The sequence below is a fragment of the Aquarana catesbeiana genome, linkage group LG03 (genome assembly GCF_042186555.1).
Source record: "Aquarana catesbeiana isolate 2022-GZ linkage group LG03, ASM4218655v1, whole genome shotgun sequence".
Lineage (NCBI taxonomy): Eukaryota > Metazoa > Chordata > Amphibia > Anura > Ranidae > Aquarana > Aquarana catesbeiana.
The window spans coordinates 285,285,483-285,309,345 of record NC_133326.1 but is presented as its reverse complement, the minus strand read 5'-3'; the positions used below and the strand labels follow the sequence as shown (position 1 = coordinate 285,309,345).

General features: G+C 41.8%; 1 protein-coding gene across 1 annotated transcript in view; it reads right to left on the bottom strand.

Moving 5' to 3' along the window:
- DCN (decorin) overlaps positions 1-23,863 on the bottom strand; it is a 59,036-nt gene that overhangs the window by 2,689 nt on the left and 32,484 nt on the right. The window contains exons 6-7 of the mRNA XM_073620187.1: positions 11,011-11,104; positions 3,917-4,055 (exon numbers count right to left, since the gene is read on the bottom strand). Coding sequence (XP_073476288.1) covers positions 3,917-4,055; positions 11,011-11,104 — 233 coding nt within the window. The remainder of the gene's footprint in view (positions 1-3,916; positions 4,056-11,010; positions 11,105-23,863) is intronic.

The window sequence follows — 23,863 nt, the reverse complement described above, 5'->3', positions numbered from 1 at the left end:
TGACCCTAGGGCACTTGGCACTGCAGTGGGGTCTTGCCACAGCACCAATTATACTGTGCAAGTCAGCCACAGAGCACTTTACAGGTCCAGGGATGCAGTATACATGGTGTCCCTGAAGACAGGGACAGTGGAGTATGCCCAGTGGAGGGAGCAAAGTCTTTCTGGTCGGATCCTGCAGTTGGTCTGTAAGTACCCCTTTTGATGTCTGCATATTTGCTGCGTGATAGACATAAGCACAGAGAGATCATTCCTGTGGGCCTTATGGGCTCCATATCCAATGTTAGCTTTTGGGTGGCTTACAACATTTCTGCCCAAGGACCAGATATTGAGAGCAGTCCCTTGCTAGAGTCCTCCTGCTGCTTGGAGTCTTCCCTGATTCTCTCAAGCATGACCCCTCCTTTACATTATTCAGGGAGCAATTTGCTTCTTTGGATAAAGTGTGGAATGGTTAGAACCTCTGCCAGGTTTGTATTGCTATTTATGTCCCCACTAGGAAAGTTCACCCTCTCTGTATTACTGGTTGACATTGTCATTGAGACAGAAATCCAGAACTTTACAGTTGTTACCAGAAAAAAATAGAGGAGAACTTTTTCAATAGGGACAACTGTTCTGGTGACAACTCTCCAAATGGCTTTTCTATTAATTAGAGTGCCTTTAACTTTCTGCAAAGATTTTGGGAGCCTGCAATGGTCACAGATAAATGCACAATCCTATTTCTTTCACAAATAGTATGGCCCATGACAATATTGTATCCATGACTAATACAATGAACAGTATTCATTTGTATTTGCTACAAAGCCTAAAGCCAGTCATAGATGTTATCTTCTTGATTTGGGGGCTGTTGCACACTCTATAATGGTTGGCATGAACTGGTAAGTGGTAACTGGTAAAGATGATTTAATTTCCTTTCCTTCCACCAAGGGTGAAAGGAAAGAAAATCACTTGATACCCCCATCAACAGTCAGTGTTGATAGGGAAATCCCTCCTACAGGGCTATTGTTTTCTACCAGTCGGTAAGGGGGGAAATGGAGCATTCCCGGCTGGCAGAACTCTATGAATACAGCTAGCAGCTATAGCTGCCAGCAGTAATTGAATGTAAAAAATTTGACTTGTAGTTAAGTCGATCGATTGACCGACATCTGTACAATCAGTCTGCCCCTAGATGGATTGAATCTCAGACTGTCCCTGCTGAACCAGCAAACATTATAATCCATGTATGGCCGGCCTTAATGTGTATTGGCTGAACTCTCTTTAATGTGCTAAGGTTTCTTACTATCATTCAATATGCAATACATACAACTACTATACACTACTAAAATAAAAAATATTTGATGTTCAGTGAAAATATAATTAAAATAACTGCAGTCCCATTTACACTAAGATATCATATGATCATATTGCTTTTAAATAATTTTAAGCAATAGTGTCTAACCTCAAATCGTGTAAACAAATATATTTAAAGCCAAAATCCAACTTCATCAGTTTACTTTAGAATTCATGGTGGATACCCTCTTATTGACAGTGCAGCAACTCTTTTTTTGCTTACCCAGTTAGTGTGACACACAGTTATTACCCAATTTTCCTCTGGACTGGGTTGTTCTCATCATTACTGATGTCCAGTGGTGGAATTACCAGGGTCGCAACAGTCGCACTTGCGACAGGGCCCTGGCATTCCGTCACTGTAGGGGGCCCCAGCGGTGTTGCTATTTGCATGGCTCTGAGCAGAGAGCGTGTCTCTCATGAAACAGCACAGAGCCAGGATTGACAGTTCTATCTCCCCCTCCATCTGCCCTCTCTTGCACGGGATGACAGAGGACACAGCTGATCTGCTTCCCCTTCTCCTCCCTCCCCTCTCCTGTGTGTGCACAGCGGGCAGCCAAGTGCAAAGCTAACAATCTCACATTTCCCACGAAGCACACAAAGGAGAGGGGAGGGGGGAGAAGGGGGAGTAGATCAGCTGTGTCCTCTGTTATCCTGTGCGAGAGAGGACGGATGGAGGGGGAGATAGAACTGTCAATGCTGGCTCTGTGCTGTTCCATGAGAGACACGCTCTCCACTCAGAGCTGTGCTGTCCTGAGAAGGCAGACGGCACTGATGGACACTGATAAAAGGTACTGATGGACACTGATAGAAGGTACTGATCTTCACTGATAGAAGGTACTGATAGACATTGATAGAAGGTACTGATGAGTACTGACAGAAGGCACTGATGGACACTTATAGAAGGTACTGATGGACACTGATAGAAGGCACTGATGGACACTGATAGAAGGTACTGATGGACACTGATAGGAGGCACTGATGGGCAATGATAGAAAGCACTGGTGGACACTGATAGGAGGCACTGATGGGCACTGATAGAAGGCACTGATGAACAATGATAGAAGGCACTGATGAGCACTGATAGAAAGCACTGATGGACACTGATAGGAGGCACTGGTGGACACTGATAGGAGGCACTGATGGGCAATGATAGGAGGCATTTATGGGCACTGATAGAAGGCACTGATGAACACTGATAGAAGGCACTGATGAGCACTGATAGAAGGCACTGATGGACACTGATAGGAGGCACTGGTGGACACTGATCGATGGCACTGATGGGCAATTATAGGAGGCATTTATGGGCACTGATAGGAGGCACCTATGAGCACTGATAGGAGGCACTGATAGGAGGCATTGATGGGCACTGATAAGAGGTATTGATGGGCACTGATAGGAGACATTGATGGGCACTGATAGGAGGCACTAATATGCACAGATAGGCCGCATTGATGAGCACTTATAGGTAGCACTGATAGGGGGAACTAATGTGCACTGATGGGCTGCACTGATAGGTGGCATTGATGGGCACTGATAGGTGGCACTAATGGGCATTGATGAGCACTGATAGGCAGAACTCATAGGCTGCACTGATGGGCACTGAGGAACACTGATAGGCAGAACTCAGGCAGTATTGACGAGCACTGATAGATGGCACTGATTGGCAACATTGAAGAGTACTGATAGGTGGCATTGATGGACGCTGTTAGGAGGCATTAATGAGCACTGTTAGGTGGTGCTGACAGGCAGAATTGATGGGCACTAATAGACGGCATTAATGAGCACTGATAGGTAACACTTGTAGGCGGAATTGATGGGCACTGATAGGCGGCATTGATGAGCATTGATAGGCAGCATTGATGGGCACTAATAGGTGGCATTGATGAGCACTGATGATTGGCGCACTGATTATCAGTGTAAACAATTTACTGACATCCTTGACAGTTAACGGAAGTCCTTTTCTCACACAGACACAGCGTGGGAGGAAAGGGCTGCGAATAAAAGGCAAGTCTGTTTACATGTGATCACGCTGGATGCATGTCCCTGGGGCATGTGGGAAGCAGGGTTCTGGGAGGATGTCCATGGATACCCTCCCTAAATTGGAAGCCCAGGGCTCAGATGGAAGGAGGGCAGGGGGGCCCATCATGGTTTCTTGCACCGGGGCCCTGAATTTTCTAATTACGCCTCTGCTGATGTCACTAGAAGGAATTTCATGTGGTGATGTTTATACAGCTTACCTAGTAATGCCTACTGCAAACGACACTGTATTCTAGCAGCATATACATGCTGCTAGAATAATGTTATGAATACTGCAAGGAAAGTAAGGATCTTATGGACCTTTTTTGTCCACCTCAGTAAGCTGTTAGCTTACTGTTGTGCCTTATACAATCAAACTGTAATTTATGTTTCATCATTTTGGTAAATTCACAAGAGCTAGCCCACAATATGGTTTGGATCTTGGGAGTTGTAGTCTGGCAGTGTGAGCCTATTTCAGCAAGAAGAGATATAAGGTACCCTTGTATACACAGAAGAAACTTTGGGTAAAGTTGCAAATTAAAATAAAAAAAATTACAGAAGAAAACTCATACTCTACCTGGATGTATTTGTGTTCATTGAGTCCACCAGGCACCTGTGTCAGACTGTTGTGATCTAAATGTAGCTCCCGTAAATGAGGTACATCAGAAATGGACCCATTTTCAACAGTAATGATATTGTTGTAGCTCAACCCCAATCTGCAACCATAATGACAGACAATGTATAATTTGTATATATGCATAAACAAGAAAAAATATTTTCAAATAGAGACATTCATACAAAATTAATAATTTTGATCTTTTTTTCTTTTGTTGCGCAATATATGTGTGTAGGCATGTCTTAATACAGGGTTAGGGAAAAAAGACCTACCCCCTTTACTTTCACCATGATCTCATTGATGTTTTCAAAGGAATCCCAATTCTGTCAGTGCAGAAGGTGGATGGATAGTATATTACATGAAGCTCAGGAGCATTGCGGAAATTTAAATATACAGAAGACCTCCGGTAACAAATGCTGTAGATAATATGCTGTGTTGGGGGCAGATGCTGTTCAAGGCAACCATTTTTGCCATCCCCGCAGAGGTAGTGCTGCCTGCGTGTCTGTGTGTGCACACAAATACACACTGGCATCCAGCTGAGCCTGTTAAAAGTAAAAGGTGGATCCCAGACAGCAAAGGCTTCTCTCAAAGGGCACACAACATTAGCTCAAATCATGGAAATACTGAAAGGATCGCCAGACAAAAAACAGATAAAACAGTCCAAGATAACTTTATCTCTTGGGAAATAAACCATATTAAAAACAGGCAAGACATTTTGGGCACAACACCACTTCCCATTTATCGGAGCTACAAAAATAAACATAAAACACAGTCATATTATAAAAAATATATATTATTAGATACAATCTTTCATCATTCTATCAGCTGCTTCCAATGGCCTCATGGGTGACTTGTCTAAATACCATAGAACCACAAAGTCAAGCATGAGTTGTTGTAAATTAGCCATATAAAATTTTAATTGGCACCATTTGTTACAACTGTATAGGGAGACACACACACTGCATTGTTGTTGCTAAATCCAAAGGAGAATTTACAATAAAACTGTTCGGAAATGTAATAGATTACTTACATAGGCTTTCACACTACATAGTTGTTCTACAAGAGCACAGATATTGTACAATCCAAATATTATGTGACCAAGCATCGTTCAGGGAGGACATAAATATTTGAATATTTGTAAAGCACTTAGTAAAATGTCAGTGCTATATAAACAATTGTAACTGATAAATGTGTAAAAACAATTGTATGCACTGAAAAAGCAAAACAGGGAGCTAAATACTATAAAACCACAAGGAGGCAGAGACAGGATATTTGCTTAGCCTAACAGAAAGTTGTTATGAGAGTAACAATAAAGCTTTCATTGCTGATGTTTTTAAAATTGCTTGTTGCTTACCCTCTTGCAGTTAATACATTGAATCACTGACCAGAAAAGAAATCCACTTTTTTAATTACTTTCCTTATCTAACTTGAGGTGATTGTTGCTATATTAGTGCACTTGCAACAGAAACAATTGAGCAGTAGGGTATGTCCCCTTCTACAAGATTCAAGCAGTACTAATACACAAAGTTTAAGCAGAATGTTAAGTAAGACAATCTCTGAGGGGAAAAACACAATCAGTCGATCCAAAAGAAGGTAAAAAAAAACAACAACAATACAGCTTGAACCAATTTGCTCCAAAAGGGAAAAAATTCTTCCTTTTTTATTTGCACTGGCACCCAGGTTTTTGGGACAGGACTATTATTATTATTACAGGTACTTAAGTATACAGTATATTTATGCAGTGCTTTACACAGGGCTTTTATTCTCAGAGAATAGGTGCAGGAACTCCCTCTTCTGAATCACCCTTCGTCTCTGCCTCCTCCCACCTCTGAGCACAATCTCTTAGCTCCACCCCTACCCATCTCACAGTACTGCCCGTTTCAGAGAATACAGAACCAAGTATCATTTTGTGCTACTAAGTAATTTGTATGGAATTTGATAGACCCCACCCCTGCAACAATGTATTCCCTCATGCTCTGAGGAAACTCGTGTCACGAGTCAAACGTGTCAGTATAACGCCATCATGCTCCATGCTCTGAGGGCACGGATTGCCTGCTACAGACACTCCCCACTAGACACCCCCCCCCGGAAGTACATTTGGAATGCGGAAGTGATCCCCGGATGTCTGCAGTTAAGGCGCTAGACGCCAGTTACACACATGGAGCAGTGAGCAGGACTTCTGTCTCCATTCTGTGAGAATCAACCCATCTCCATAGCAACTGGATGATTGGGTGGCTGGTTTGCAGGACAACCCAGCACAAAATACCAGGAGAGTGGTGAGCTGTATCAACAATGTCTATTACACCTGGTCGGGGACTGAACTTTATACACCCATATACACTCACATCCACTACAGGTACCTTGTAACTGTTCCCTTAGCCCCAGCGGGATATTTAACTCGGGCTTAGACTGTCCTCTGCCAAAAACCGGCTGCTTTACCTGCTCCCTAACTGCTGTGTACCATCTCCAGATTTGCCCTTTACACCCCCCTCTCTCTCCCCTTTCCTTTCACCTTTACCCACCGGAATTATCTGGGTTTCTTCCCTCCACTCTGGGGAATGTCTTCCATAAGGACCGCTATCTAATTCATCACTGAAGTTATCCATGAATTTGCTATTCTCCCCTGTGGAGTGTCACACGGAATTGCAGGCTGAATAGTTTAGTTATTTATTTATTTAATGCTATGCAGGACTAGTTGCCAGGTGTCTGGTGCCTACAATCTCTTACAATCTATACATCCAGCCTTAATATCAATAATGCATTATTAATGGTGTTTAATAAATCATGTCATTTGTACAATGCTTTAAGGAATAGGAGAAATGCCTAGGAGTAAAGTACAACCTTAGAATTTACCTTACATTTTTCTCCTGATTCATTGGCTTAAAGTCATCATAATTTTTAACTGTCAGTTAAGAAAAAAAAAAACACTCACTACTGATAATGTCAGCAGCTGCACAGTATATTAAGGCCTAATAACTCTCTAGTAAAGCAGTGTACCATATTTTGGAATTTGTACATGCCCAAGGTATGCTATATATTTCAGGTGCTTCCTTTAAAAATTCCCAAAAGCACATTTTTGTGCAGTCTGGAATGTGTTATCTGAGAAAGGGTGCAGTATTTAGAAAGTGTGCTGTATGTCGGTGCTTGCCTTCCCATTATTGTGCCTCTAGGGCAGCCTTTCTCAACCTGTTTAACAGTAAGGAACCCTTGAAATAACTTTCAGATCTTAGGGAACCACAGCTAATAATTATTATATCTACAGCCCATAGGACGTTAGTGTAAACATAAAGTTGTGGATAGGGATGAGCAGAACGTACCTGGGTTTGGTTTGCAGGAGGTTTACCGAACTGTGCTGAAGGTTTGAATTTTAAACCCCATGGATCTGAAATTTTAAAATTAGTTCTGGACGATTTCAAGGCTAATGAGCAATTTTAATTTTATTTTAATGAGCAAGGAGGACTGGGCACTGAGGAATTTGTACAAATGTAGAGAGCAGTGATTAAAGGAATTGAAATGGCAGATTTTTTTTATCTTAATGCATTCTACGCATTAAGAAAAAAAACCTTCTGTGTGTAGCAGCCGCCCTCAGCCCCCCTAATACTTACCTGAGCCCCCTCTCTGTCCAGCGATGTCCACGACTCTCCCTCCTGATTGGCTGAGACACAGCAGCGGCACCATTGGCTCCCCCTGCTGTCAATCAAAGTCAGTTAGCCAATCAAGGGATAGAAGGGGCAGGGCCTAACAGCAGCTCCATGTCTGAATGGACACACAGAATTGCAGCTCGGCTCGGGTCCCCCCATACCAAGCTGCTTGCTGTGGGGGCACTTGACAGGAGGGAGGGGCCAGGAGCAGCGAAAAGGGACCCGAGAAGAGGAGGATCTAGGCTACCCTGTGCAAAACCAACTGCACAGAGGAGGTAAGTATAACCTGTTTGTTATTTTAAAAGAACAAGACTTTGCAATCACTTAATTAAAGTGAAACATTTTATCTCCTAAACCTTCCTGTGAATTGGCACATCTGTATGACATATACAATATACTACAGCAAAAATGGCATTTAAATTGATGGTAAACTATATTTACCTTCCACCTTTGTTTTCTTTTCTTTAAAAAAAATGCAAACCAGACCCTTAGAGGTCTTGTGTGTCATGTGAAGGACCCTAGGGGGTGGGGGAGTCCCAAGGCTGTATTTTACTAAAAAGAAGGTGGCAGGGAAATGTAAATACCTGGCAATTTTTTTACTATTTCTAAAATGTCATACTAGACCTATACCTTTGATGAGGCTCTGCTACAGATTTTAAGGGGGTACACCATGCAACATAGGCATCCTCCAAAATACATACTGCACCCTCATTTAAGTATTTAGCCTGTCAAGGAAAAAGGGGGAATGAGCATACATCACGCAGGCCATATGCCTCAACATGCCAGGGAAACCCCCGTAGCAAAGCTCTTTGTCCCCATGTTGATGAAGACAGGGTCTTCTTCCCCACAACCCTGGTCTGGTCACTGTGGGGGTCTGCAGGCTGGGGGATGTTAAAATCTGGAATCTGGAACCCCCTTTAAATATAGGGGCCCCCTAGATATAGCCCTCTCCTTTCTGGTAAATGAGTAAGGGGTACATAGAAAAAATGTCCCACCAAGTAAATTTATTATCAGTCATATCATCCAACAATGCAGATTCTTGTCAATCATGATAAACAATGCCTGCCAACCCACCAAAAGAAAAAATAATAAACGGACCACCGGTTTGCTCTTGACACTGCTCCTCAGTGTATGAAAATTTTCTAGCAGATAGGTGAATCTAAATAAAGGTTTGGGGTGGTGGCTGATGTCATTGAACAAAGGTGGCCATGGCCAGTGACCAAATGTGGCCATGGTCAGTGATGACACTATAGGAGCAGAACCTGCAAAGTTATTAGCTGAGTGTGGAGGCAAGAAGAAGAGTCAGAGCATGCAGCTCCAGCTGAACCAGTCTGTGCCATGTCTTTCATAAAGCACAGAAAAATTCTTAGGTGATTAGAGAGGATCTCCAGCCATACTCTACTCTATTATACTAACATCAATAGAAATATCTGGAAGGCCTAGGTAAAAGTTGTTGTACTTCCGTTGTGGTGCTAATGGGTGGATATTGCACGCCCTGCTGCCTTAGCCAACTAGGGGGAGTCCGAAGTACTAACGTAAGGAAAGAAAGAATAAAAGGCGCGTGGCCTAGTGCGTTATCCTTGCTAATTTTTTTTATTAAAAAACAGAAGTAATTAGCGTGCTCACATTTGATAACTGGAATAAAATCACATCATTCCTCTAAAAGGTCATATAATAATCCCATATGGATGGATGGATGGTATAGCCTTGGGGGAATAATTCTCCTTTGCTGATGGATTAGACATGCGTAGAGCTTTGTTCTGTGTGCTGTGATGAGCAAAGACTAATCCATCAGCGAAGGAGGATTTTTCCCCCAAGTCTATATCATCTATCCAGTCCACTACATATAAACATGCACACCAGACTTGGTTCCATAAGGCTCTGAGGAAGAGGAAAAATCCTTGAAATGTGTCAGCAGATCACTCCACCTTATAACCCCATGAGATATGGGTATTGTTATATGACCTTTTAGAGGAATAGTGTGATTTTTTTCCAGTTACCAAATGTGAGTACGCTATTTACTTATGTTTTTTTACTAAAACTTTTTACCAAGGATAATGCCCTAGGCCACACACCTTCTACTCTATTATACGCCTGTTGGTGTTGACCCTCCGCCACGATGACTCACCAATTGATGGTACAGTGGAACCTTGGTTTACGAGTAACGCGGTTAACGAGCATTTTGAAAGACGAGCCATTTTTTCGTTTAATCTCTGACTTGGTTTGCGAGTGTTGTCTCGCAAAATGAGCAGAATTCAAGCTAATGGGGTGTGCAGTACCGCATTTGGCCAGAGGTGCGGGGGCGCTGGGGACACTCGGAATGGTTCGGAATCGTTCGGAAATACTGGGAACCACTCGGAAATACTCGGAAACACTTGGAAATACTCCATTCTCAAGTGTTTCCGAGCCCTTCCGAGGCTTTCCGAGTTCAGCCAAGCTGTCCCCGAGTATTTACGAGGCTCTCGGGTGCCCCCCCACCTCTGGCCACATGCAGTATTGCATGTAATAGAAGCCAATGCGGAATGAATTATCTTCGTTTCCATTGACTTCTATGGGCAAACTTGCTTTGATATACGAGTGCTTTGGATTTTAATTATGCTCATAATCCAAGGTTCCACTGTACTTCCTTGCTGCTACCTTCATCACAAATGACAGATCCCTAGCTCACTGTAAGGTAAACATCCTTGGGGATGCTGGGAGATGTCATTGGTTAAATATAGTTATGACTGTTATGGTCAATGACATCACCAAGGATCTTCCCCCTGCTTGTTTACAAACATCAGCAGGAGCCTTGAGGTTAAAGTGGTTGTTAAGGTAGCGTGTTTTTTACCTTATGCATTCTATAAATTAAGGTAAAAAACTTTCTGTGTGCAGCCCCCCCCCCCCGACCCCTCTTATACTTATCTAAGCCCATTCTTTTTCCAATGCTGTGCTCAATAGCAGTGACTTTCTCCGCTCTCCCTCCTCACAGGGCAGATCAATAGCAGTGGGAGCCATCATCAATCAAAGCCTGTGATGAGGGATTGGGGGGCAGGACCGAGCCACACTGTCTGTGTCGATCGAGTCCGCAGGTGTGCCACTAAAGGTAGTGGCTTCTTATGGTGGCACATGAAGAAGAGGATGAGCACTGGCAGGAGACCCAAAAAGGGGAGGATCGGGGCTGCTCTGTGCAAAACCATTGCGCAGAGCAGGTAAGTATAACATGTTTGCTATTTTAAAAAAATAGTATTTACAATCCCTTTAAGGCTGGTAAACTAGCCAGGTTGATCACCTGTTCACCGAACTATGAACAGGCTGGGTTCTGGTTGAACCTGAACCCAAGCCCAAAGCTCATCATGATCAAAGTATATAGTTATTACATCAATAGAATTTGTGTATAGGCAAGGAATAAACCAGCATTAGTACCACACTTACTTTGCAAGGTTGTTCAGTCCATTGAAACTGTCAGCATCAACTTTTGCAATTTTGTTACCATCAAGATGCAGCTCAGTTAGAGAAGTTGGCAGACCTAATCACAAAGAAAAATAAAGCATATTAGCTAGAATCAATGTTCATATCTTATACAAATCCCATTAAAATAACATCAAATTCACAAGGGCTTATGATAAGTCACAAAGTTGGAGCTAAAGAACATTTTCAACATTATTAACAGAGAAAGATTAACATTCATATCACAAATTGTCTGTGAGAGCAATTCTAGTGTGTACTGAAATTTATTGAAATCTCCCATCTAATTCTGGCTGACTTCTGTTTATCTATGTAATACAATCAAGGGGTCTAACCCCTCACAAAAACCCTCATAAGTTACAGAAGAAGAGTAATTCTGCTGTTGTTTATGTTATTTGGTAGTCTAAATTCAGTTTTATGTGTTGCACAAGTGTTAACAGACAATCATAAAACTTCAATACCACATTTCATGAACAGGTGCTGGCACGATTGAAATCTAAAACTTACGTTTTTAGATCTGGACAAAAAAACAAAACAGAAAAAAAAAAAAAGAAAGCCGATTTGAGTGAGATTGATGACTTATAGCTGGGACTCGCTGATTGGCAGAGCGAATGACAGAAGAGAGCCCTGTGCTGGTAAACAACACAGGGCTCTCAACAGGCAGCAGCAACGTGTCAGTTTTTTTTTCTCCCTGCAAAGCAGGTATTAAAAACAAACACATTGCTCAATAAAAGCAGCACATAGGACACACAATAAACATTGTTAGGCACACAGTTAACCCTTTGATTGCCCCTAAATGTTAACCCCTTCCCATTCATTGTCATTAGTACAGTTCCTCATGACTAAGCTCCTGGGGGCGGAGTGAAACATGTTGGGGGGGTGTGGCCTGGTTGGAGTCCAGGCTGAGGTTGCCACTCTACTCACCACTTCAGGACACCTAGATGTGTGACTTTTAGGGGCCATCCCATTGTTCTCTGAAGTCATTAGTACAGTGACAGTGTATATATTAGCACTGATCACTGTATTAGTGTCACTGGTGATGTCAATTAGTCAGTTCCCACAAAGTGTCAATTAGTGTCAGATTTTCTACCGCACTATCACAATCCCACTATAAGTCACTGATCGCTGTTGCTACTAGTATAAAAAAATAAATAAAAATTCCAGTATATACAGGCATATCCAACTTTTAAATACACAATGGGGTTTATTTACTAAAGCTGGAAAGTGCAAAATCAGGCTCACTTCTGCATAGAAACCAATGAGCTTCTAACCCCAGATTGTTCAATTAAGCTTTGGTAATAAAACCTGGAAGCTCATTGGTTTCTACGCAGAAGTGAGCCTGATTTTGCACTTTCCAGCTTTAGTAAATAAACCCCCATTGTGTACTTAAACGTGGGGTATGCCTGTATACCATTGTTTGTAGATGGTATAACTTTCATGCAAATCAATTAATATACACTTTGTGAGTATTTATTTTTACCAAAGACATGTAGAAGAATACATTTTGGCCTACATGTATGAAGAAATCTTATTTTTATACTTTTTTTTTTTTGTATTGAAAACATTTTATAACAGAAAGTAAAAGAAACATTTTTCTTTATTTATACATATATGAAAAATAAAAATCCAGTGGTGATCAAATACCACCAAAAGAAAGCTCTATTTTTGTGAAAAAAAAAAAAATTATAAATTTAATTTGGGTACAGCGTTGCATGACCTCGTAATAACCAGTTAAAATTGCGCAGTGCTAAGAGCCAAAACATGGGCTGGTCATGAAGTGGGTAAAATCTTCCAGAGTATAAGTGGTTAATGTAACTGATCCTCCATCTTTTTCAGCTTTAGTATACCTTAAAGTGAATCTGTCAGGACAGGAGCTGTTTGAAGGCCTTGCAATACTTTAACAGCTGATATGCACATACTTGTTCCAGGTCAGTGACCTAGCTAATAGTAAAGACAGAAGACAGCACCTAGCCTACAGGTATGGGAAAGCCCATATATTTTTGTCCTGACAGGTTCAGTATAAGAACAAGCTGTATTTTCGAAGCTGAGCCGGGAATCGGACAAAGCAGACATTTAAATTAAAGCATAGCAACAAGATTTATTGAAGCTCTGACTACAAAAAAGAAATACCTGAACCCCTATTATTAGTGATTATTAAATAATATTTGGTAGTCTGGTCTATTTTTCAAGAAAGTCTTGACATAAAAACATTTTAGACCAATTACCACGTTGAATAATTAGACCCGCCAATTTTTAATTTTTTTTTCTAGGTTGAAATATAGAAGGTTTAGGACACACAAAAATGTAAATCAATGCAATTGATATAAAATCACTAGCATACTGTATATTCTTCTAGACAATGAAAAATAAAGGATTTTCCCTCAAAAGCGAAAAGTGAAACTTCTACAGTAATAATTAATTGAAATAAAGTATGATTTCCACAGAAACAGATCAAAGTTGAAATTTAAACAAATAACTAAACAGAAAAAAAACACATCTATGGGAATAGTTTTATCTGAAAATGATGTGACATTTTTTTGTGATCTAGGTATTCCTGCCAGAAAGCAGAGTCAGACATTCAACCCTTACTGCAGCAGCATTAGAGCCTTGCTGGTTAAGAACATTCTCCAACCTGGAGCCCGGACAATAAAATAGCAATAGCATAGTGATAAGTTCATCTATCTGTTTTTACATGCACTGTACTTATTTTGGTGATTGCCTGCAGAGAAAACCTTTATTGTCTATACTCCTTTTTCTTTATTTTGTATTATTTTAAAGAAAGTTAAAACTGAAGTCCAGGCAGATAAAAGATAGACACAGATGAATCTAGCTCTGTACTGTATTCATTGATACACGTGTAGGGATCTGCTGCCCTCTACTTTCTGTATTTGTAATTGCCTGGGCTGCTGATATATCATGTATGCACTTACTGTCTCTAAGTTGTTGGCTTGAAAACACCAGAAGGAGGAATTGGGGAGAGAGAAAGTCTGAGACTACGTGCCCTGTCCATTGGAAAGCTTTTGCTAGGGATTATTAGGCAAGTGCTCATATGTTAAAGCGGAGCTCCACCCTAAAGTGGAGCTTCCGCTCATCGGATTCCTCCCCCTCTCCGATACCACAATTGGCACCTTTCAAGGGGGAGGGGGGTGCAGATACCTGTCTAATACAGGTATCTGCACCCACTTCCAGGTATAGATAGCCGCAGAATATCCGCAGATGCCCGCCCCCCCCCCCCCCCCCGTTGTGTTCTGGGAAACATACCTTTCCCAGAACACAACGGGGACCAGTGAAGACATGCAGCGCGACTCGTGCATGCGCAGTAGGGAACCGGGCAGTGAAGCTGCAACGCTTCACTTCCTGATTCCCTGACCAAGGATGACGGCGGGGGCAGCCAAGAGACGAGCGATAGATTGGCTTCGGCTGCCGACATCCCTGGACCCTGGGACAGGTAGGTGTCAATTTATTAAAAGTCAGCAGCTGCAGTATTTGTAGCTGCTGGCTTTTAATATTTTTTTTTAAGGTGGAGCTCCACTTTAAATAGGTTACTATTGTTGTGTATTGTAGCGTCTGTGTGTATACGGATATACAGTATCTCACAAAAGTGAGTACACCCCTCACATTTTTGTAAATATTTTATTCTCTCTTTTCATGTGACAACACTGAAGAAATGATACTTTGCTACAATGTAAAGTAGTGAGTGCCATTCTCTGTAAACCCTAGAGATGGTTGTGCATGAAAATCCCAATATATCAGCAGTTTTTGAAATACTCAGACCAGCCCGTCTGGAACCAACAACCATGACACATTCAAAGTCACTTAAATACACTTTCTTCGCTATTCTGATGCTCAGTTTAAACTTCAGCAAGTCGTCTTTGTCACGTATAGATGTCTAAATGCATTGAGTTGCTGCCATGTGATTGGCTGACCGATTACCAATTTGTACTACCAAGCAATTGAACAGGAATACCTAATAAGGTGCTTGGTGAGTGTATATGTATATCTTAATCGTTGATATCTTACATGCGCTTTACTGCCCCGTACACACGGTCGGACATTGATCGGACATTCCAACAACAAAATCCATGGATTTTTTGCGATGGATGTTGGCTCAAACTTGTCTTGCATACACACGGTCACACAAAATTGTTGGAAAATCCGATCGTTCTGAACGGGGTGACGTAAAACACGTACGTCGGGACTATAAATGGGACAGTAGTCAATAGCTTTCGTCTCTTAATTTATTCTGAGCATGCGTGGCACTTTGTGCGTCGGATTTGTGTACACACGATTGGAATTTCCGACAACGGATTTTGTTGTCGGAGAATTTTATAGCCTGCTCTCAAACTTTGTGTGTCGAAAATTCCGATGGAAAATGTGTGATGGAGCCTACACACCATCGGAATTTCCGACAACAAGGTCCTATCACACATTTTCCATCGGAGAACCCTATCTTGTGTACAGAGCATAACAATTAACTAAATCTGTGATACGATGAACGTGTGTAGTGGTCACCTTGCTGTAAGTTAGTAGGTGAACCTGTTTATTGCAATAGACTTTATATGCAGCTTCTGCTATTTTAGTTAACCCTTTTCCAACTGGTCTTGGATTCTATAACTAGTTTTAGCTTAAGGCTGAATAACCAGAGAGGTCATCAGTCTACTACAATTCATTTCACTTTCAAGTCCTAGGCTGGGGGAGGGGCAAGGGACCTATATGTGTTATTTAACTCTAGCAGAGAAAAAAAAAACTGTTTCTTGCCCTGCCAGACAGGGTTGTGTGTGTAGAAGAGCTGTATAAACCATAGAACTGGAAAGAGTAAAATAGAAAACCTTTGACAGGCACAACAGCTCCAATTGCATCCATGTTTTGAGCTGTTTGCCTGGAGTTCAGTTTTAATTCTGCTAAAAATTAAACTGCTTTCAGCCTCTTGCAAACCCTGTGCAGCAGAGCTCAGAGTGAGGAAGAGAGAAGCAGCACAAGGAGGCAATTATTTGTGTCAAAGTGCAGGAGAATACTAAAGGAGAAGAGCGAAGAGTGACAGAGAAGGGGACTTCTTATTTGCTGCTTCTCTATTTACTGTCCAATTACAGGGAGGGGAGGGGCAAAACCTATAAGTGTTACTGAACTGCCGCAGAGGAAAAATCAGTTTTTCTGTCTTGTCAGACAGGACTGTGGTATGTAGTAGACAGCCTTCAAAATTTCCACTCGCCTGCTTTCCTTAGTGGAGGGTGAGTGTGGAGCAGAGGGGGACTGGGCCGACAATTTCTTGGCTGATCGTTTCTGGTAGAAGAGGTGCGGCCATCGGAGTGGCCCAGAGAGGGACTCCCTGCCCCCCAGATGCCCTGTAAAAGAGCCTGCACTGCTTCTGCCATAAGTGATCAGCCAGGAAACTGTCAGGAGGATCTGGCGGCGTAGGGATCTCCTCTTGAGACACAGCTTGTATATGAATAGCCGACCCTGTCAAACAAAGTCCTGTCTTTAGGACCAGCTACTATGATAGACAACACACTGGTCCAATGCTGGTCCAGGAGGCGGGACTTTGTCTTACAGCGGCTGGGTATTCATAATCAAGCTGGGTCACAGCGGGAGATCCCCGATCTGTATGATCCCGCTGCCAGATCCTCCTGATTCCTCCCTGCTGCATTGATGGGCACTGATGAGGCTGCACTTATGGGCACTGATAAGCTGAACCGATGGGCAATGATAGGCTGCATTGATGGGCACTGATAAGCACTGATAGGCTGCACTGATAGCCACTGATGAGGCGGCATTGATGGCCACTGATGAGGCAGAACTGATAAGCTGCACTGATGGGGCTGCACTGATAAGGTAGAACTGATATGCTGCACTGATGGACGCTAATAGGCTTCACTGATGGCCACTGATGAGGCAGCAAATGATGGGTACTGATAAACTGCACTGATGGTCACGAATGAGGTTGCACTGATAAGGCAGCACTGATATGCTGCACTGATAGGCACTGATGTGGCTGCACTGATGGGCACTAATAAGGCTGCACTGATGGGCACTGATAGGCTGCACTGATGGTTACTGATATGCTATATGTTAATATTGTTAAAGTTGTTATTAATATTTATTTTTTAACTTCTGCATAAAACATTTACCAGTGTCATTTCATGAGATAATATACAAGAGCATGTTTAGGGGCGGACTTATGGGCGGGCGGGGTAGGGGTTGGGTGGAGCAACTGGTGGCGAGTAACTCTTAAGGCCTGGCTATTGGCTCAGGACTTGAAATTTGGAGCCCTGTAGTAGAGCTGTGTAAATTTCGAAAATCGATGAACAGAAATACAAATCCTTTGGCAGCAGAAACAGTTCTTAAGTATGTATTTCATCTGTGCATTTAGCTGTTTGCGTAGAGTTCAAATTTAATACACAGAACTGTATGCATTGCATCATGTTGATAAAGTACAAAGAGAGATATGCAAAGCTGGCCCTATGAGGTTTGCAATGGACAAAAAAAAATAAGCTGGCATTACAAAATTTAATTTCTAAGTTTCTAAATTCACTTCATGATTTTAAGAAGTTCATTTTTATACCCAGTGAAAAGATTAAAGGAATGTAGATTTTTAGTGTCTGTCCTTGGTGAGTGTCATTTGTATAGAAATGAATGACATCCTAGAATGAAAAACACAGAGGTGCAAACTGCCTGGTCACAAATGCAGACACATTTAGGGAAACTCCCTTACTAGTCAGCCAATAAATGGATCAGACATTTCAAGCAGCTGTAGAAATCAAGAAGGTTTAACATTAGAATGTCCTCAAACGACTCTTACTGGCTGCCAATCAGCTAATTCATAGGAAATTCAATGGTCATCAAAATGAACTTCTGGTTTATACAAAAGCCAAGGCCAGCAACTCAGCACATTTTATTATAGCTTTGCATTTGCAAATTGAACCTGTTCCCATAGATGCTTTTTCTACAAGAGATTATTAGAAATGGGATTGATTTACTAAGACTGGAGAGTGCAAAATCTGGAGCAGCTCTGCATAGAAACCAATCAGTTTCCAAGTTTTTTTTTTTGTCAAAGCTTAATTGAACAAGCTGAAGTTAGATCCTGATTGGCTATCATGCACAACTCCAGTTTTAGGAAATCACCCCAATGTGTCCACAAGTAAGCTAACCTGCATCAAAATTTTAGGGTATTTTTACCAAAGGGTGATATACAATGATCCCGTTTTTTTTTTTTTATTGAACTTTAGTTCCAAATGTTTTTTACTTTACTGTTGATGTAAAATACACTTTATAGCATTTATCAAGTTGAGATCGAACATTCTTCCAAAAATTTTTTACCACTGAGTGTTTTTTTTAGGTTATTTTCAACTTTATTATTCCTGAATGTTTATGTTTTTTTTTCCTCTTGCTGTTTTTAAGTTAAAAATATCTAGATCATTTTCCATTTACACTGAACTGCTAAGAGGTCCAAAGGACTCCTTTAGTAGCATCATGTCACCAATAAAACATATGTCAGGACAAAATTTTTAAAAATGCAGTACATCTCTGCAATACACCCTTCCTGTATTGTATACCTTTTAAAATCTTGTAAAGAAGACTACCTGTTGATCTGCTAAAAACTCAGTTCTTAAAGTGTATGTTACCCTAAATATAAGTTCACATATGTGTATTTTATAAATCTCTATCATTTTTATGCACTTATTCCATTCTGAAGTTCCTGACTGATCCTGTCAGTCACCTTCATTACTTGTCTAAACTGACCATACAAAGCACAGAAGCTAAGCAGTGCTTGCATGCTCAGTTTTTATCCCTTGATTTGCCTTTCAGAGGCACAGCACACTGTGCAGACACACAGCATGCCTGTATTAGGTAGCAGGGGCGTACTTAGAGCATTTGGCACCCTGAGCAGAACCTATATCTGGCACCCCAACCAACTTGGTGGTGGAGGGATGGGATCAGTGACACGGGCACTCATCTGCTCTCAGTGTCAGTCAATTTCCCCTCCTCCATGTTCAGTGCGTCTCTATCTCTCTTCTCCATTTAGGTGATGCCTCTCCTGACGAGGGGTCTCCTCGCAGAGCTCCTCCCCTTCACTCTACTGGCTGCCAGCTCATCAGCTGACTTTCTGCTCCAGTGTCAATCTCACTGCATACTGCGGTGGGCGGGGAAGGGGAGGGGGCTTTATCCACCAGGCTCTGTGTATATGATCGATTCAGTGATTATATTTAACGCCCCTAGCTGACACCCCCCCAATATGTGGCACATTGGTACGCCACTGTTAGGTAGTTAGTTCAGTCACAATGCCCCCCCCAACCACTCACAGTCTTCATCTAGCACACACCCCCTCCCAATCACAGCCTGCCTCTTAAACACACCCACTGCTGAAACAAAGCCTGCATCTTGCCTCAGGCTGAACAGACTATGGAATACAGGAGGGTTGGGACTTTAAATGAGGCATGTGTGACATGGCTAGCAAATTAGTCAATGTTTAAAAAGCGTATGCTTATTCTCTTAGAACCATGAGTAACAAGACATATAGCAGTAGGTAAGAGTCTAAGAGAATGAACATACGCTTTTTAAACATTGACTAATATGCTAGCTGTGTCACACATGCCTCATTTAAAGTCCCAACACTCCTTTTTTATTTATAGATATAGGGATAGAGGCATATGGATTCATACGTCTCATTTAAAGTCCCAAAATCCATCTTTAGTTTAGGCTATGGAATACAGGGCACACTGTGAGGTTTATTTACTAAAGCTGGAGAGTGCAATATCAGGCTCACTTCTGCATAGAAAACAATCAGCTTCTAATTTCAGGTTGTTCAATTAAGCTTTGGCAATAAAACCTGGAAGCTGATTTGTTTCTATACAGAAGTGAGTCTGATTTTGCACACAACAACATCAAAATCAGTTTTAGTACTTGCATATTTATAATTTTATTAGAAAGTGTCTACAACATATGTTCTCAACTACTTTAAAGGGTTAGTTCACTTGTATCGACAAACTTCCTATGCAGATAAGGGGCGGGTAAGTAGATATAAACTGACTAAACTGACTCTGACTTAAGTTGAATAATGCCCTTGCTATAGGTGTAGGCCATTTATGTACCTCCTGAAGCCTGACTAGAATACTTCCAGGAAGTTTCTAGGTCATTGCTAAGTGAGACCTCGTTGTGACTGCTCACCTTCTCCATCACAGGAGTGAGATCTCGAATGCCCAGCTCAGAACTACCGCATCAGTGAGGGGGTTTGAATTAGAGAAAAAGCTCACTTCTGTGATGGTGGAGGTAAGCAGTAAGGTAGGTCATAGATGATATGATTTTCTTTCTTTTCCCTTCTTTCTTTTTTCTTCTTTCTTTTTTAACCTGTGGTTGCAGGAAAGAAAATAGCTCAATTCACCCATCAACACCAACAGTTTTGATGGGGGAATCCCTCCCGTGGAGCCATTGTGTTCTCCCAGTGTGGGTGGGAGAAGTAGGGTGGGGAAGGGTCATCATCCATGACTGGCTTAAGGCTCTGGGAGGTATGTAAATGGCCTACACCTATAGCAAGAGTATTATTCAACTTTAGTCAGATCTGCACAGTTTGTTCTTATCTACAAACACCCCCTACTGGCATATGCAGTTTTTTTTGTAAAGTTGTACTTTTAAATCCTGTTGTAGGCTGACAAAAAATGGAATGTTTGTGGACTAAATGGTATCAACCATGTCCAAAGTATTTTACTAAAGTACGCAATTACTCCCATTGTGAGGCTAACTTTTCTGTTCTCCAACATAACAACTAGGAAGGTTTTTGAGACAACACAGGAGGTATGTGTTTAAGACACAAACAGCTCCGAACTTCTGACAAAATTAACAGGGTTTTTTTGCTCTTGTCAAACAGATATAACAAAGTGCTTAATTGGTGCATTTCAATGACTAAATGGGAGCAAGTAGGAAAAGTTTGCTGTTAATATTTACATACATTTTAGAAATTTAGTAAACTTTTGGTGTTTCACTACCATGGTGTTCAAGGCACATCCTACAATTTTTAAATTCATGGCCCTGGTAAATGTATATGTAGATTCACAATAGGAGGTTTTATTTTTCAACCATGATATACTGCATAGCCTTTGAATTATGGCCAGCAGACTTATAGGGGTCAAAAGGGGGGGGGGGGGATAAGCCAGTCACCTCACTACAGTGTATTGGAAACTGCTGTAGGGAGGATAGGGAAAGGTGACAAACTGCAAATGAAGAGATAAGGGTCAGTTAGGAAACTGTACTTCCATTTTAAATGTTAGCTCTGTGAGCAATTAACTAATTTGCTTCCTTTAGTCTTATTACTGGTGGCTTTTATGTCTTTAATTTTATTTTCTGCTTGACTTAAAGCGGAAGTAAACTCATCCATTTACCTGTTTCAAATAACAGTTTCATTTCCGGCACATGCCGGAAATGTAATACTCCCATTGGGTGTGCTCTCAAACTGTCAAACCATCCAATGGCTGGTGTAATAACTGATCACATGTGCAGCATCATGGCAGTTGTAGATTGAACAGCAGCAAAGTTGGCAGCTTCCTTGGCTGAAAACGATAGGGGGTTTACTTACACTTTAAGGTCAGAGGTCTCTTTTAGCTGCTATCCCTTCCAAAGCATTTTTTTTTGTTTCAGAAGGGGGGTTTTTTTAGGGGGGGGGCTTTTTGATTTTTATTTTATCTTTTGATTTATTTTTTTATATTTATAGGGTTAGTTCACTATAGTAAAAAAAAACACTAATCAGTCACACTACACCATACCAGCATCTTAATCATGCAGTCAGATCTTGCAATCATGCCTCTCCTCTGGTAACATACCTGTGGATCATAACAAAGGGTAAGCTGATGCATGCCAGAAGAACTCCCCCTGCTTTATAGCTCTCCACTCTTTCATCTTACAGCTGTTTAAACGAGAAAACCATTCATGACAGCTAAAACTATTGCTTATAACAGTGATCATCACTGTTATAAGCAATAATAGTGTCCATCAAAGAAAGCTTTATTTGTGTGAAAAAAATGATTTCATTTGCATACAGTGTTGCATGACCGAGCAACTGCCAGTTAAAGTAGCACAGAGCTGAATAGAAGAAATGAGCACTGCTCAATTATGTAGCGCTTGCACCATGATGACCTGCCACAATGACAATGCTTCCCCCATCAAAAATGACAGCTCCCTGGCATAGCTGGGTGATGTTATTGACCATATGATCAGTGGCAGCCTGTCCATATGGGGCTCAGGGGTGCCGCCCCCCTAATTCATACGCCCGGACCCAAATTTCTTTGCAGGGCGCTGAGCGCATGGATTACAATGGGGGTTTTTTTTAAGCACATGATTAGAACCTGAGGCTCTAATTGGTTTAAAAAAAGGGTGAGCTTGGGGCGCAAAGCACTGCGCCCTGAGCCCACCCAGTTGTGTGACAATAGCAAATTAATATTTGCTATTGTCTACCTGATTCTCTGACCGGCCAAAACGGGAAGCAGACCCATCTCAGGACACACTGTCCAATCGTGTCTCAGGACGAACTTCCTGTTTAGCCTGGAGGAGAAAGCAGAGAAGAATGGCCCGTCTCTTCATTCCCCCTGCCTCCTATGTTAAGGTTAGTCTCCCCCACTGCCTATCATATTGTTGCTATTATATTCTTCACACACACACATACTTCATGTTTGAACACTTAGGTAGATATTTTGTTTATTCACTTTATTTTGTTCATTATCACATCAGTTCACTATTTAAAGACACAGTGCATCATTAGCCATTTCTATCAACTTACTAGGGGACAGTTCTAACATGAGGAAGCTCAGCCCTGCTCCTTTACTTGAATGGCTGCCTTCACAGATACAGTGTGGAACAAGGCATTGTAAATAATTAAAGCGGTATTAAACCCAAAAGCAAACATTTATCACATTGTAGCTTACCAATACTTAGATGTGATGGTTGCATTTGTTTTCTATTTTAGGCTCGCTCTCTTCTATTTTCATCTGCTGATCCAGCCAACAAGTCTGTTGCTTTTCAAAAGCACAAGCTCTCCAGCAAAATGTGTCAGTTTACATGGATGAGACAAACCCTTTAACAATGGCAGAGGTGCTTAAAATGATCAGCTTTTATTTATTCAAGTGAAACCTTTATCCCAAAAGAGAAAAAAATGGTTTGCTGTAAATGGGTATAAAAGGGAACTGGAGTTTGGCTTCAGTTGTTTAGTGTATTTAAATCTGCTAATACATTTAACACTACCCTCCCCCCAAGACTGACAATGCTGTTGTCTGCTATGCATCCAGTGTTCATTCATCCAGAGTTGACTCTTTAACCGGTTCCCGACCGGCGCACGCCGATGTACGTCGGCAGAATGGCACGGCTGGGCAAATGGGTGTACCTGTACGTCCATTTGAATTCCGGCCGGGAGCTCCGTGAGTCGGGTCGCGGGTCCCGCGGACTCGATCGCCGCGGGGATACCCGCGATCGCCTCACGGAGAGGACGAACGGGGAGATGCCGTTGTAAACAGCATCTCCCCGTTCTGCCTAGTGACAAGCGTCACTCGATCTCTGCTCCCTGTCATTGGAGCAGAGATCAGTGATGTCACACACAGAGCCCATCCCCCTACAGTTAGAAACACGCCCCTAGGACATACTTAACCCCTCCCCGCCCCCTAGTGGTTAACCCCTTCACTGTCAGTGTCATTTACACAGTAATCAGTGCATTTTTAATCGCACTGATCGCTGTATAAATGACAATGGTCCCAAAAATGTGTCAAAAATGTCCGACATGTCCGCCATAACGTCGCAGTCACAATAAAAATCGCTGATTGCCGCCATTACTAATAAAAAAAATTAG